The 17,797-nt window shown below is 29.3% G+C and overlaps 1 protein-coding gene across 1 annotated transcript; it reads right to left on the bottom strand.

Moving 5' to 3' along the window:
* Positions 1-485: 485 nt before the first annotated feature.
* LOC108331224 (synaptotagmin-4) lies at positions 486-10,546 on the bottom strand. Its single transcript, XM_017565871.2, has 13 exons — positions 10,259-10,546; positions 10,020-10,129; positions 9,883-9,928; positions 9,662-9,782; positions 9,329-9,456; positions 7,290-7,391; positions 6,880-6,954; positions 6,048-6,127; positions 2,787-2,937; positions 2,448-2,678; positions 1,627-1,911; positions 1,244-1,357; positions 486-877 (listed from the first exon to the last, which is right to left on the bottom strand). Exons 1-13 carry the CDS (start codon positions 10,361-10,363, stop codon positions 731-733), a joined length of 1,695 nt encoding a protein of 564 aa, XP_017421360.1. The 5' UTR covers positions 10,364-10,546; the 3' UTR covers positions 486-730.
* Positions 10,547-17,797: the final 7,251 nt, after the last annotated feature.

Genomic DNA, 17,797 nt, shown 5'->3' with positions numbered 1-17,797 from the left:
TATATTATAGTTATAATACACTAGATTATAAGTACAAATTTTACTTTTCACTTTTTATTTTTAATATATAATTTTGTAAAATAATTAAAATACAATTTAAAAATACGTTACTATATAAAAACCATTTAAAAACACAAGTCATGCGTCCAAAAAATACTAGTAAAGGTAGATAGATTGAAAAATTATTGTAAAGTCCAATTTCAATATAAGTATCAGAATGAATCAGAGCATGCTTGACGCCGTGACACGCATCCAGAATTTTAGGCTGTAGACAAATTGACAGTACTTAAAGGACTCCACTACATAATTTCCAAGTAATGATGTTTATTTTGTCAAAATCAAATCTGGAATGCCTACTAGCCACAATTATATTGGGAGCTCAATCATAAATATCATAATCTCTACATAAATGGAGATACATATTTCAACCACAATTTATATACACGTAATTCATAATAATCAGATAAAGTCTCCTTTCACCAAAATAAAACACTTAAAGAAAATGAAATTATAGTAATATGATATAAATAGCCTATATTTACACACATGTAATACTTTGCTTTGTAGATACCATTCTCATTTTCTCCTAGAATTATAGGAGGCTTCTTCTACGATCAACCAAAAACTGAAGAGTTTGCCGAATCTAAATTATCAAAATAATAGTAATAATAATAATAATAGAAATAATACATTAAAAAAATGAACTAAAATAAATACGTAAATTAGGCCTCTAAGTATCCCGGAATTTGTGCTGGGGAGTCCACTTCAAATATAAAGAAATGCTTCCGGATTTAGCTCCATCTAGAGGAAAAGTTTCATTGTATTCTCCTTCTAAGATGACCTTAGTCAGTGTTAAGATCACTCTTCCAATTTTTTCCTGAAATAATCATGCGTTTACCATAACACTCCAATCGGTACTGATTTCAAGAACGCAGAAGGATATGATGAGATGGAGATGAAGATGATAAAATGAGTTTCCAAACATTCACCAAGCGCCCAATATCACAATAAAAAGAACAGGGTAATGCAGGCACCTTTTTTTTTCTTGCTTTTTCATTTAAGCAATGATTTGTTCAATTAATAAAACCACGAGCATAAGCTACCTAAACCGCTCTGGACGAGCAGAAGAAAGGTGGGTATAAAAAGATTATGGCAATATAAATTTATTTGTCAGAGGTTATTGAATGTTTCAAATTCAAGCAGTACTCAGGAGGAAGAAAACAAATTCAGGAAGTATCCTCACCTTGCCAAACGTATCATGATCGTAGACTTCCAGAATTAACATTTCGTGTAAGCCATCCTCCACAACAAAATCAAATGTTTGATTCCAAACTGGGTTTAGGGATTCATTTACAACCTGAGAATACAAGAAAGATTGTTCAACCTTACAAGTATACAGAAATCAGCGTGTGAATTTGGAGATGGAATTTTTCTTGTTCGCAAGTAAATTCAAAACAAAAAATTCTGATACGTTTTGTTTAACTAATTTGCATTCCAATTAAACTATCTCACAATTCTAATCTATTTAATCATTTGAATTCATCTCGGTATTCACTTAATTATAACGAATTAAAAAAAAAAACTAGCATAGCAATAGTATCATGCAAAAAATGTCGAAAATCTTACTCTGGTCTTGAGTTTTTTTTCTGTTTTTTTCAAACTAAGGACAACAAATGGATCAGCCTTGCCCATTAAGTCCACTACTGGTAAGTCTTCAGCTGAAATGACCGTGACAGATAGAACCCCTCTTACGATCACGTTGCTTCTCTTACGTGACCCTGTAGGATCCTCAACCTCTGCCTCACCACTCTTGAGGGTCTTCTCGAACGAGGTTAATGAGAAATCAGGGTCAAAAGGGTTCTTGATGGCGCTTTCCATTCCAATTGGGCAGTACAAGAGCTCCAAGTGCACCTACATAGGGTATATATTTATGTGTCGAAATAACAATTATGGACTCACCTAATACGAATTTGGCTTATTAAAAAAATCGAATTTGAACGAGTACAATATTACTCACCCTTCTCATTATGAGTGTAATTTAAGGTTCTAAATTAAGAATAAGAATAAATATACTACTCCGAGACAAATTTATCAAACTAACCTTACTTTTTCTTTATAAATATATTATTTGATCGAGATATAGCGAATAATTAATTTCAAAAAAAATTATTAAGACTGAGATAAAATCATCAGTGAATTTGATTTTTTGAAAACTGCACTGATGGAGTATACGACAAGAAAACCCAAACTGCAAGCATTGAAGAAAAAGGCCAGATTCGATGCCTATAGTGTAGGGAGAGTCTATAACTTAGAAAACTTGAAAACACTTTCGTTATTCTACGCATGCCACCGGGGGGAAGTTCTGTAAAAAATTGCTATTGGCATTGATCAGTTAGATGGAATGGTAGATGAATGTTACGGAGACGCTAAAGAATATACGATATTACCTCACCCCTTTGTTTGTTATCTCTACGGATCTCCAAATCCTTAACCAACTTAAGCCATACATCCTTGACTTTGCCAGGTTCGAGATCCTGCAGTGAAACTTGGGCACAGCCAATAAGTTCAGAAGCCTGAATGCCTTCATCATCGAAAATTCTTATGGTCAAGTGCTGCGTTGCCGCATCTTCTATAGTGAATTCAAAGTGTTCGTTCCATATTGGACTCAACTGGTTGTTCTGAACACGCCCGGGCGCAGTTGGATTATTATCACACACTAATTATTCAATAAATATTAAAAGAAAAATGTAAATGAAGCTTCCATTGAAAAAAAAAAGTTGTCTTACCACTACTTTACTGGTTTTGGTTCTGGAACGAAGCGGGCGTACAAAAAGGACAGCGTAAGGATCGGATTTCCCAATCAAATCTTTATTTGTTAAGTTCCTTGCTTGCACTAGTTTTACTTCCAGTATTCCAACAGGTTTCAACTCTAGATTACTGAAAGAGGAAGAAACAATCACACGAACTCAAATTAAGAGAAGGATATTGGAATATTATCAAACACATATACTCATGTTACAGGTGATGAATCCCTTTAGTTTCTAAACTTTGGCTAACTCTAGCTTGTTGGGTTACATCACTGATCCAATATTTCTTATAGGCCTTAGAACAGGTGCCTAGCACTATTTTTCTTTATTCTTCGCGTATATATTGCATTTGCATTCTTAACATCTTATCAAAAGCAAGTTTTGCTTCAAGAATTAAGAAAAAGTGTAGAGTAAGAAGAAGAAAAAGGACTATAAAGTGTTTTTAGATGTGTCACTAGACAGCTTCAATAAAAGATTGACTCTTATTTGGTTCGAGTTGATATTTTAAGAAAAAGTTCAGTTCTAGATATTTCTTCATTCTCAGTTGTTGGATTGGTGAAAAGTGGTTTGGTGCGAAATTTATTGGATTCTTACTTACTCTATTTTAGTTTTTTCATCTCTTAGTTTCTCATCTGAGAACATTTGTGTTTAGCTTTGTTTGAGGGATTATAAACATATTTTATGATCTTGTGGGGAGACTCCATTATTTGAAGGTTTTTTTTTTTTTGTGCTCGGGGTTTGCGGTGAACCATTTATAGAAATTGGGGTTTCTATGCAAGTTTCGGTAAATTGGGGTTTCTATGCAAGTTTCGGTTTGTTATTTAGTGACCATGATTGTGATGATGACTATTGAAAGGGTGAACTTTTTTTCGATCTATTAGCATATACCTAAATAGGCATAAATATTGCTATATGTGTCATGTCAAGTATGGAACAACTAAAGAGGTTTGTGAGCATTGATGAAGTTATATATGCAGTCCAATTTCAAAAAACAATATCAATTGGAAATTGACTTTTTGGCTCTCTAGTATATATTTGTAAGACACTTCAACTCTGTTTGTATCTGCGTGAACTTGCAGGAGTTATCCTTATGTGTATTTATTGATATGTGGGAAAATGCAAGAAAGAGGTCCATTGAGATCCTCGTTGCTATGTGAAGAAACAAAGGAAAATCTAGTTGGATAAATAGGAAAAGATGAAATTGCACTTTGCATTAGACTATGAAGGGAAAATATTCGTCTTTTCAACAGTGGTCACCGCCAAAACACGGTTAAAAACAGTTGAAAGTGAAGAGAGTTGATTCTCAATAACATTATATATATATATATATATATATATATATATATATATATATATATATATATATATATATATATAACAGAATATACGTCAAATTAAATTATAATCCGGATGTTAAATAGATTCGTGTCAAATTCTATAAGGAATAATTCTTTATAAAAATTTTCATCATTTTTTTATTTAATTATTTATTGTTCTTAATTATTTGAGTTAACACTTTGTTTTTCTAAGACTAGAATATTGTTCAATATTTTTTGAATGATTTGGATTTATTTGTTTATCTCATTTTATAAGTTAGTATTTTTTATTTTTACTCACTATTTTTATACATTACTTTTTAAGTGTAATGTTTAATGAAATAGTTGAACATTCTAATTGTATTATTATAAATAAGTGGATTAAGTTAATCTACTTTTGATTCTGTATGATATAGTATAGACCGAACGGTTAACACTCATCGTTTGGTCCATCCCCTATATCAATAATGTTGGACCATAATTGGGCCAACATTTAAGTTATTATTGGGCCAATAGTCCAACAGACGATGTAATAATCAAAGATATCTGATTAAAGATATCAATGAGCCGTTTATGAGTAACTAAACTAATCTAAAGATAAGTTTGTTTTTATTTTATTGGATCTGTGCTAGTTTAGAGATCTATTCTACTAGACCACAAGTACTCAATTGTGATGAACAATTCACTAAACTACGCCTAATTTGAGCGTCAGAGCGTCTTTTGCAGGTAGTCAAGAGTGAAAGCATTCGGAGCAGGTGACTCAAGCATGCAAGAAGACTACATTAGAAAGGTATATCTCTCAACCCTACACATACCCAATGCTTGAGTCGCATGCTTCGAACGCTTTCACTCTTGACCAGAGGGTGAGTACCTGCAAAAGACACTCCGATGCTCAAGTGCTTGAGTCGCCTGCTTCGAACGCTTTCACTCTTGACTGGAGGGTGAGTACCTGCAAAAGACACTCTGACTCTGACGCTCAAGTTAGGCGTAGTTTAGTAAATTGTTTATCACAATTGAGTACTTGTGGTCTAGTAGAACATACCTGGCTTTTGGCCTTGACCTTATATTATAAATCATCTCATGATCCTAAACTAGCACAGATCCAATAAAATAAAAACAAACTTACCTTTAGATTTGGTTAGTTACTTATACTTATAGATATCTTTAATCATGATATCTTTGATTATTATATCGTTTGCTAGACTATTGGCCCAATAATAATAACTTAAATGTTGACCCAATTATGGTCCAATATTGATGCAGCGAATGGACCGAACAGTCCTGAGTGTTAACCGTTCTGTCTATACTATATACCATACAAATTCTATTATAATAAATATATTATATAAGTTAGAAGAATAAATATTTACTTTCTTAACTCATACTAGACTAAGTCAAATTACAAAATTTCTAATGAAGTCTAGTTTATTTAAATCGTTTTTAACTTATATGGACTTGATTTCATATAAACTGAATTGACTTATTTTTACACCATTATTATAATATTATTGTTCTTACTAGGATTCAGAATTCAAAATACTGAGATTTATCATATATTATATTAATATGTGATAAATTAACTATAAAATATTTTTATTAATATTATTTAGTTACTTTAGATAAGTGACGGTGAATGAATCTTGTTAAGCCATGTTTGTTAGTATATTTGTTGGACTAACTAAGTAAATAACTATCATTGATTTGATAACACAAATAAATTTATACAATTATTTAATATCGATTATTTTATTCATTTATATTTTTCTTTTCGATTGTAAATTTTTGTTTTCATTAATAACATTATCCTTAAAAGTAGGTAGGATATTTGTCAAAATATCAATTTCTATTTTTTGAAATTCTCAAAGATAAGGTAATAAAAAAAATATTTTTCTACTTTTGGAAGAGAGAATTAACTTTTGCATACCTGTAATCTCCTGGTAAAATGGGTATAATTTGGCGCACAGGCCAAGTTATAGAGTCTTCAATCGCATCTCTAATTGTTTCCTTAATAAACAACACCAGAGTTTATTACCAAGTTAGAGTGCGGAATGAATATGGACAATGCAATGCGAATTGATAATAAAGCCTAATTGTAGTAACTGATTATACTTCTCCACGTTATGAATTACAATGCATTTGAATTTCATTGCTCCATCTAACCTTGCCTTTATAACTGATTTGGCTAAAATCTAAATAAAATATAATACACTTTTCAGAATAAAGTATGATAATAAATATTAACAATTGTGATTATAATTAACTTCGTTAAACATATATTTACTTTTATTATAATTTTTAACCAGTTCACCGATCAATATTTTTAAGTGCATTTAATCTTCTAAAATACACCTTCTTCCTTTAGATAAGTTCAACAATAGAAACTCGCTCATCTCAGTCTTACGTATACATGAATATTGTTGTAAAAGTTAGTAAACTACTCACTCACAGTACTTAATAATTCGTGAAGGGATGATAATGTACAACTAACATTAATATTTGTTATTGATAAAGTTACTATCTACATCATTGAAATCGGTGAAACCACAAAAAGGATTTTATTAGACTATTGAGATTATTGCACGGATCAAAATGAAAACATAATGCCTGATTACTATTTTATCGCACAACTAGGAGATCCAACACCTGAAGATTAGAGATACATGACTTACATATTTTGTAATATACCTTCGGCAATCTAACATGACAAAAATCAAAGGAATGACAAAAGTACCATAAACATGTGATTTACTTCGTACCTCTATTGCATCAGATACTCCCGGCAAGGCTGATAAATCACCACCAATAACCTTCAGAGTAAAATCCAGATCTTTCTGTTGCCAGAACAAAGAAAAATAGGAAGAAATTTTAGAAACAGTTTGATTTTGTAGATTACACATATTTGAACAAGCCACATTGACATCACAGAAATGACATAAAAAATCTATTTATCCCAAGTACGAATCTGCATCTTGTTACTGATATCTTGCCATGCCCTGAACCTATGCATGTTTCCAGTTACGTCAAAGAGAGGATACCATTATATAATCTCGTGTGAATTATCCTTCCTCCAAATTGTAGAAATATTTCTTGGACCAAATAAATTTTGAAATGTTATTTTTTTTAATCTTACCGGTAAAAGAAAATGTTACAAGGCATTGTAACTCACCTTTTCTTTCAAGGAAAAACAAACAGCTCCGAAACCCGGGAACTCATTCACTAGTGGTTTGAAGATCAACCTGAAAACCCCAGTGAATCCAATATCTTTTACCTATATACACAAGTTACCAGGAAAGAGAAAGAATAGAATGATAAGGAATAACTTCAATTAAGTGCAGACATATATGCAGTCATTAATTATGTCACTAACAAATTGAGTTGCACAGTCCACTTAATTCATCATGAAAAGTATACAAATACTCTGATAAAGATAGAAGTCTAAGCTGTCTGTATTAGAAAACAGAATAACATGCACTTAAATATACATTGCTTAAAGCCTATGGAGACAAATTTGTGTAGATAAATAATGAAGTTGAAAATTGACAATATTTACCAGAACTAGCATGACAGCCTTCCTTTAATTTGTGAAAGGCTTAATACCTCTTTTTGTCTCTCTTTATAAGGGAAATGTTCAAGTTCGTCCTACCTTTTTTAAAAAGTTCAATGTGGTCCCAAGTTGTGAAAAAAATGTGCAATTTAATCCTTTTTGGTCACGGCGTTAAATATTTAACGATGAAACTGCTTCTCTGGACTAAACTTGATGAGCTGTTCATTTTTTCTCTTACGTGGCATGGTGACGTGTCAATTTTGAATTTTAAAAAAAAATTGTTTGACACATCATCTTCTTCTTCCACGGGCAAGGACTTAATTGCAAACCTATTCTTTCTGCTTTCTTTTACTCCTCTTTCGCAAACAGTTCCCGAACTAGGATCTCTGTCACCCCAAAATTAAATACCCCGACATAGGACCAATATTGGGAACAGAACAAACTTGAAAGGCAAGCATTGGATAACTTCAGATTGAAGAGATGTTTGGTTTAAAGAAAGTGGTTCAAACCGATAACTCCAGAGGAAGGAGAATCAATGAAGATTCAAAGCGATGTGTTTGAGTTGAGGGTTATGAGGACGATGCTGTCAGGAACAGGGTTTTCTAGAAAGAGAGGTGAGATTTTGTTGCTGTACTCTTGTTCTTTAGGCCATTTCTTAGTCTCAGAGGCAAAAGAGATTCAGGAGTGGTGACCTTTGCTTTCAATGTTTTGTTGGGTGGCAAAAATTTCATTTTTTTTTACGTTATGTTGGGTGGCAAAAATATTCAATTTGGTGAACTCCATCTTCAAACTGCATTGTTTCTCTTCTATCCTATTAAATTTTTATTTTTCTTTCCATAGTAATTAATTGCAAAGACACAATATCCTTTTCCCTGATAAACCCAAATTTAAAAAGAAAATCGCACAATAAATCTTAGAAACAAATATTTCTAACTGCATTTTCCAGCTTTTGCAAATCCTTCACTGCATTCTCAATCCTCAAAGATCCTTTGGTCCAGCTTTTCGAAAACGAAGAACACCCTTGAAAACCATTCTCAATCCTCAAAGACCAGTTCGAAATACCCAAACCAAACCCTAACACTCAGAATTTTAATCACTGCCCACTGTCACGTTCTCAATTAATGGAAAACACTGTCACTGCCACGTTACGAAGGTAAAAAGCCACGTTGCTCACATCAGTCCACGCTGTCAGCAGAATCGTTAAATATTTAACGCCGTGACCAAAAAGGATTAACTTGGACACTTTTTTCATAACGTGGGACCACATTGAACTTTTTGAAAAAGGTAGGACGAAAGTGAACATTTCCCTTAAAAAGAGGGACAAAAACAGGTATTAACCCTTTGTGAAATACAAATACAATTTTGTTTTGTATTCCTTTCAAAAACTGTGTAATGCACGATTATTTTTTGAGACAACATTTAGATAATAATCCGATGAGGCAATTTATTCAGCATCCATTTGTGGTTGATAACTAGCAAATGGATGATGATAATCATCTCCATACAATTTAAAACTTCGTAGAGGTATCTTATCCTCGACAATAATAGGAAACAAAAAGAAACAGATATGGACTGCCAAATATTAAAGTATAATATAAGTGAATATATATATTATATCAGCACGCAAAAATGTCATAGGTGGGCAATGGTTTGTGTATCACCTGTACAGGAAGTACGACACCAACTCGGGTTTTGATGTCAAGAACGATATTCGGGTTACCATCCCATTGCATCTCAAGATCCATAGTCACACCATCAGGCCCACTATCCTCTTCAAGAATAGTAACTCCTAGAAATTTCAAGAAGAACATGTTTTCTATTACAAGGATGAACAGAACCAACAATTTAATCAAGTGAAGACCGTCGGGCTCACTTCACTTTGTTCAAATTGGTAATGAGCATGCAATTGCAAGTACAAAACAAAAGTCCACCCATTAGTCACAACATTAGTGACCACATTCATATTTCAAATGTATAATAATAATCCAGCAAACCTGTAAATTGTGGAGCCACAGTGCCAAGGGTCAACTTGGAGAAGGTGAGAGAAGCCAAAACAACCGGTCTATATTGTTCAAGAATTGGTTCCACATTGGTTCTTATCAACTCTGACACTGCCTATATACATTTCCACATTGCATTAGAAGTCTACAGCCATAAAGTAAATTACACATAACAATAAAATTGATAAATGAAAACTATAACAAACGTAAAATACCTCATCAACATGTGGCCAAATCCTCCTGAGTTGGACATTAAGCCAATTTAACTGCAGACAATGAACAAATTAATATCAGAACCCAGATAAAAATACTGAACGTTGATGTAGTAAGTAAAAGTGTATGTCTAAATGAACTCAACTTCTGTCTCCGTGTGAAGACCACCCATGATGGATAGAACTTAGGAGGCAAAAGTTTTCTGGAATCTTCCACTGTCATTCTAGCAAACGCTGCTATCGTCTTCGCCTAAAACAGATTCAAAAAAATTACCCCGCAACAAGAACAATTAAAAACGACTTCAAAAGATTCGTATTATTTTTATTATTATGGAGTGGAATGGAACAAACAGTTAAAATGAAATGAATGCGGATATACCAAATCGGAGCGACGTTTGGATCGAACGCTCTCGTGACGAGCGAAACCGATGATCAACACGATACCAATGGCGATACCGACGATCATGCCGCCGAAGAATCCCATTTTCGCAAGATAAATTAATTAAACTCTATGGCCAACGCTAATCGCAAATCTTGAAACTGCTTCGCTTTTATTCCCAATGCTGTTTAGCTGAAGCATGGTTTTCACGTTTCAGACCATGTTTGTTGGAACAATGTGATTGTGAAGAAAAAGAGAAAAATCATGTGTCTATTGTTGATTAGTTAGTTAGTTTAGATCGAGACGCGGGTAATGAAGCGAGAACTAGATGTTAACTTATTAATCAACCAAATTTGTGTTATTATCATAATAATAAAAAATACAAATGATGTGAACATTCATTGATTATTGAGAAAGTTATCCATGTACCCTTGCTGAACTGAGATGATGAGTATTGTCCAATTAATGAAGAAAGTAATATGTTCTTTTCTTTTATTTTCTTTTGCTTTCGTCCTATTGTTTTTTATTCGACTTCTTTAGAGCGTATCATGTTTTTTAACCTTGTCTCCTTCATATGCTAAAAGAAACAAAAACGTAACTGAATCATTTCGTTAGTTGCACAAAAATAATCATCATATCATATTCTGCTGTGCGGTCCAACTTATGCGGTAAAGTTTGTATTTATCTCTAGTAATATTAATTCGAAGGGACATAATTTATTTTTTTAGATAGAATCCACCGGAAAAATCATAGTTGTATGGTTTGCTTGTGTACTTAGGATTTAAAAATAAAAACAAAATTCATTTTATTGATGAAAGCCCAACAAAATTGTAATATTGACAATCTATTTCATTCAAACTTGATTCTCTTATAAATTGTTTCTCAGACATGTCAAAAAAATACAAACTTTGGATAGTTTCATACGGTTAATTCTATCCCAAATCAAAAACCAAGGTCCAACATAATTCATGCATACACCACTACCTAATAAGGCTTTGATCATTACGCATCCGCGAGGTCGAGTGTCATTCCGTCTGGAAGGCACAAGGTCAAATTCGTCTATGCATCCGCGTGCGTTCACAATTAATATCACTGTGCAGAACAAAGTTTGAAAGGCAGATATCATATATGGTATGCATATTCCATATTTATTTGTTACCCAAACAGGTCCTATGCCACTTCACTTAACTTCATCTCATTTTCTCTGTACAACTAACAACCCAAACTCTACTGAGAAAACCAAAAGCTGTTCAAATAAAGAAAATGAAGCGTTTTCTGAGGCAGTTGTTTCTGTTCGAATTTTTGTTGCTCTTTCTATCACTGATTATCATTGAATGGCTATTTCCATGGCAGTTTATGAGATTCACCGAATCGAATCTCGAAGATTCCATTTCTCTTCATCATCTTCGGAGATAGGTTTCCGGCGAGAATCAACTTCTCCATGCTGTTAGCGACGCCTCTCACTCAATATCACAGTAACTGTGAACTCTGATTCTCTCTCTCTTTTATCAACTTCCGGCGAGAATTTCTTTATCAGAAAAAAATTCTTCCAACAACACGCGACAGCGAAGACATTACTGTTGCAGGATTTTTGTACCATAACCCTCGATTATTTTACCAGTAACCTCTCTCACTTCCTTTCTTCACCGCATATATAGCATAGAATGAATATGTTTCAGTATATATATATATATATATATATATATATATATATATATATATATATATATATATATATATATATATATATATATAGTAATTTTGTTATACTAGAGTATATAACCCACGGAAACAAAATATATCGAATAACCACAAAAACAGTAGAAATATAAGAAGTAAACAAATCATATGCAGAATTAATTTATAGAGTAAAATAAGAAAATAAAAGAAGATTCTTCATAATTTTAAATTAGTTTATTATGTATACACTAATTTATAAAAACCATTTCTATAAGTTTTATATATTTTTTTGGATAAACTAATTGTAGAAAAAATTATTTTATTTTTTCTATTTTAGCTTTTTCTCATATAAATATTTATGAAAAAAAAATTCTAAATAGACTTCAGAATATACTTAAATAAAATTAATTACTTATCAATAAATTAGTAGGAAAAGTTATAGGATAAAATATACATATATAGATATGGTATGTTTGTGTTTTTGAAAATATTTGTATATATTATAATATAAATAGAGTTAGTCCAACAACTCGTATAAAAATAATAATAATAATAATAATAATTATTATTATTATTATTATTAATATTATTATAAATAAATAGCTTATTTCACAACTTTTTTTATGTAAAAATATTATTGAATGATATAGGATTATCAGACAAGTTATAGGTAAACAGTCTTTGCATCAATTTTATTATATTTTTTTAACTGTGATAAAGATTGAATAAAATCGCTAACATGTGTTAATTGGAACTGAAAAATAATACTTTGATACCTATAATATAAGGATATCTTATAAATTTTTACACACACTTTACATTTATTATTTTATTTTTTAATTTTTTTACAAATTTTTTAATAATCAAAATACTCTTAAAAATGAATTATAGTGATGTAAAAAAAATATTTTCCAAATTTGACATCTAGTTAGAGATTGATAAAAGAAAATAAAATGTTATAAGTGATGGTAATATATAAGAATGAGAATAATAAAAATGATAAATATATTTTAAAAATAAATGTTGAAATATGACTTCTATTTGAAATTTAACATAGTTATAAAATTTTATAATTATTAACCCTTCTATGACACCATGCTACATTGAAGCAATTTATGATCCACATAAATTGTCTTGTCCTTGGGACAGCTACTGCAACTGGGCCGCGGAGTGCATGTGTAAGCATATATTGGTTTTCAGAGTTCCATATATAGTTTGTGCATTTATTGCTAAAAACTGCTGCAAAAAAGACCCTTGGCTTAGCTTACTATTTTAAGTGTCAGCCATTAACATTGTGAGTTTGTGGCCACCAGCAAATTTCATGATTCTTGTCACACTGAATAACGTATCAATATTTGTACATCAGAGGCCATTCCTGGAGTGAAGTTTAGTACGCATGATGGCGTGTCTTCCTTATCATATTAATATTTCTCTTTCTTCTCTTCGTCTCACTCCAGTGTATAGTAAAATTTGATTTATATATAAACAACATATAAGCTTACACTTGCCAAACAATTATTACTTGTATTAGAAGCCATTTGACATCATGTGTCACTCTTAATTTTGGAAGAAATGTGTAATAATAGAAAAATGACCTATATATATCTATAGGACTATTCATCATCACTTGAAATATATGGAGAGAATAAAAATTATAAATTTTAATTTATACGATAGATGATATGATAAGAAGAGAGATAAAAAATATTTAATATATATATATATATATATATATATATATATATATATATATATATATATATATATATATATATATATATCATTGTTAGGTAACATTCATTCAACCATACTTTTAACAAGGGTCCCTTTATTTTAATGAGGGGTAGGGGTAAATATCTTTTCTACAGTATTTTATTTTCTTTTATATACTTGTCATTTAACCGTTCATCATTTTAATATTGTTATTTTCACGTTAAAGAATGTTTCAATAATTTCAATTAGTGGTGATAAATTGTGTGTAAAGAAAAGATGTAGAAGAAAGAAAGTGTGAAAAAATAAGTGTTCTTTTCATAATTTACCACCTTGGTGCCTCTGTTTCTCAAAATATTCAAGGTTCTGACAAATAGCACCTCTAGTTGCACCATAGGAGAAAATTTTACAAGGTTTATCAAATTCTTATCCTTAATTATTATCATTAATTACAGGAGCTATTTGGAGATGGAAAAGATATTCAAGGCATACGTATACTCAGATTGAAGGGAGGTTCCTTCATGAAATGGAGCACGGGGTTGGAAGGTTTAGAACCAACGACCCTACTACTGCTCACGTTTACTTTCTTCCATTCAGCTTCACATGGATGGTAAAGTACCTCTATACACCCAACACTTACGACGTCACTCCCTTGGAGAATTTTGTCTCAGATTACGTGAGAGTGATCTCTATGAAGGCAAGATAGCCGCGTGGGGCGTTTTCCGGTGGAGGTGATAAGAATTTAGGCGATACTTCACCTCCATAGGATTTCCGGTAGAGGTACATCTTTTTTAGGGTTGAAGCCTTCAGAAGTGTTGGGAAACCGGGATAATGACATGCGTGTCTACCGGTATCTCCCGAAAGACCTTGACTACTGTTCCTTCATGCTGAAGTCCAAGTTCTGGCTTTGTCCAAGTGAATATGAAGTGGCTAGCCCGCGAGTGGTGGAGTCAATTTATGCTGAATGCGTGCCCGTGATTCTATCAAAGAATTATACGCTGCCCTTCATATTCCAAGGCTGAAAGACATGCTTAGTGCAATTCCAGGGGAATACAGGAAACTCAAGCATGGAGTAAGGGCCGCCAGGAGACATTTTACTCTGAACCAACCGGCTAAGAGATTTGATGTCTTTCACATGATCTTACATTCCATCTGCCTCCGGAGATTAGATACAGATATCAAATAATTGCCCCTTAATCATAGGTAAGTGTATGTATATATTATATCTAGAGTTATTTTTCTTAGGCTTTGAACCCATTAATTTGGAAAGTTGGCCATTTATGGTACTAATTAAAACAAACTGTCATTTTCATCCTAGCATGTTAATCTTTAATCCATATTATCTATTAGGTTATTTTATTTTTTATCTATTTTTTTTAAATTTTATTTATTTCTATTTATTTATATTTATTTTGCTATTACATGTACATAAAACTTATTTTATTATTTTATTTATTTATTTTATTTTGAAACTAATTTGTCCATATTAATTTTTTATTTTATCTTTATATAACTTAATTAATTAATAATTTAATAAATTATTAAAAAATAACTTACATTTATAATATATTTTTTTATACTATTTTTTTCACTTTTAATTTTATTTTTTTTGTGATTTATAATTCTTTGTTCATTAATAAAAATAAATTTAGAAACATATATTTTTATTTTTAATATTATTTTTTTAAGATTTATAATTATTTGATCATTAATAAAATTAAATTCAGAAACATATATTTTACTTTTATTTCTTAAACTAATGCTATATATAAAATAACAAAAATTGTTTATATTAATATATAAAAGATTATCTCTCTAAAACATTATTTTATTAATTTAATTTTTTTAAACTGATTTATCATAAAAATAATAATATATTTTAATTCTATCATTTAATATCTAATAAATTATTATTTTAGTTTTTAAATATAACTATTACTTTCTCAAATTTAAAATTTGTATATCAATCTTCAAAATGTCAATTATATATAAAATTCGAATTACATTGTTAATCAATTTATTCTATGATAGGTATTCCTAAAGTTATTTTAATTTTTATTTTATTTTCTAAAAGAAATAAATAACTATACTTCTTTTAATTTTTGTCCTTAGACACACATCATTAAAAAAAATTCCAATACATTTTCAATATGTTTATTATTAAATTATAACTTATATTTAAAATATTAACTCATTTATTATGTACTATTTTTTTCATTCTTTATTTTTTTCATTTATAATTTCTAATTAATTTATTATTTAATAAATTATATATTAAAGTATTAATTATTTTATATGCTTTTTTTCATTTCTAATTTTATCCCTTATGATTTCTAATTACTTGTTTAGTCATTTAATAAAGTTAAATTTAAAAAGATATATTTTATTTTTATTTTTTAAAATAATATTCTTTAAAAATAGTATATATTTATTAACAATACAAATATTGTATGCGGTCATATGAAAAAATCTCTCATATGAATTTGTTTTTAATAATCTTAAACCATGATAAACATTCCTAAAATTATTTTAAAAATTAGTTAATTTTTAAAATAAATAAATAATTACTTTTATGTCCTTAGATAAATTTTAACCATAGTTAAAAGTTTTAAGCTAATGTATTTTTAATATACTTATTATTAAAAAATAACTTATATTTAAATTATTATTTCTTTTTTCTATGCTATTTATTTCATTCTTAATTTTACTTTTTCTTAAATTCTTATTACTGATCATTTGATAAATTATCAATGATTAACTTTTTTTCATACTATTTTTTAATTTTTAATTTTATCCCGGTTTTTAATTACTTTATCATATGATAAAACTAAATTTAGAAAAAGTATATTTTAGATTTATGTCTTAAAATAATATTATTTAAAAGAAATAAAATAAACTTATTAATAATAAAAAGTATTTATATTATCATATAATAGTTTTGTCCAGTAAAAACTAGCAATAAAAAAATATATTTATCATTATTATATTAAATTATAATAATAATAATAATAATAATAATAATAATATTAATATTATTATTATTGAATATTATTCATATTTTTATTAAGTAAAAATTAAACTAATATTATTTAATAAAAAATTAGTATGATTTATAAAATGTTTTTAATAAAAAGTATGTTTTGAGTCTTAAAGTTGGACGTGAAATTTAAATTAGTTTTTTCTAACTTTTATAAATTTTAATCCTAAACTTTAAAAATAAATTGATATAGTTATTTCAATCCAATAGTATTAATTTTTTACGTGTTAAACTGTTTTTTGGACTGATATTTGAACTAAAATATTTTAAAAAGTGTAAATAACTCAAACACAAAAAATTAATTTAATTGAATTAAAATATTATATTAATTTATTTTAAAAGTTTTATCATCAAATTATATGAAAATTTGATAAAATTCCAATTTTATGTTAAAGTTTAGAAACTAAAAACATATTTAATCCTTTAAATAATTATATTTGTCACACAATAGATAAAAATATTGTACTTAATAGTTAATTTTAAATATTTTATAATAAAAAAATCACACAAATTATATTCACTTAATTCATTTTTTACATCAACTTCAAATTATAAAAACTAAAAAATTTATTGTATTTAACTATTTATTTATATTGTTATTATATGACTCTAAGAATATATATATATATATATATATATATATATATATTTATATTTATATTGTGTAATTATTATAAAATCTAAAAGTATTAAACGTTGTAATTGTTATAAAGTTTTAACTGTGTAATTATTTACACTTCTCTATAATTACTTGTCACTTATGTAATTCTCGATTTTAAGATTTATACTTTTTTATTATATTTAACATTAAAAAAAATTATATTGTAATGTTATCGTTTTTACTGTATAAAATATTTAGTTAGTATTTATAATAATATAAATATGGATACCAGCAAACTGACTTGATCACACAAAGAATGCTAGCTCTAAATATTGCATACACATGGATGAAGAAGACTGCACAGGAAATAGCAGCAGCTGTGTGAGGGGAACATATTTCTTTCTCCACTCAGCTGCCTACAGGTGAGCATAATCTATTTCAGCCTAACCAACATATTATGAAACTGCTGGACATTGTAAAGTCTTCTTTTACTTAACAAATTAGTATTTGG

This window comes from Vigna angularis, chromosome 4 (assembly GCF_016808095.1).
Source record: "Vigna angularis cultivar LongXiaoDou No.4 chromosome 4, ASM1680809v1, whole genome shotgun sequence".
Classification (NCBI taxonomy): domain Eukaryota; kingdom Viridiplantae; phylum Streptophyta; class Magnoliopsida; order Fabales; family Fabaceae; genus Vigna; species Vigna angularis.
This window is presented reverse-complemented; position numbering and strand designations above follow the sequence as displayed.

Coding starts and splice junctions, on each gene's coding strand:
- LOC108331224 (XM_017565871.2), bottom strand. CDS start 10,363: ATGGGATTCTTCGGCGGCATGATCGTCGGTATCGCCATTGGTATCGTG. Junction 6,128..6,879: donor GAGTATCTGATGCAATAGAG/GTACGAAGTAAA, acceptor TTGTTTATTAAG/GAAACAATTAGAGATGCGAT. Junction 2,679..2,786: donor CCAAAACCAGTAAAGTAGTG/GTAAGACAACTT, acceptor GGGCGTGTTCAG/AACAACCAGTTGAGTCCAAT.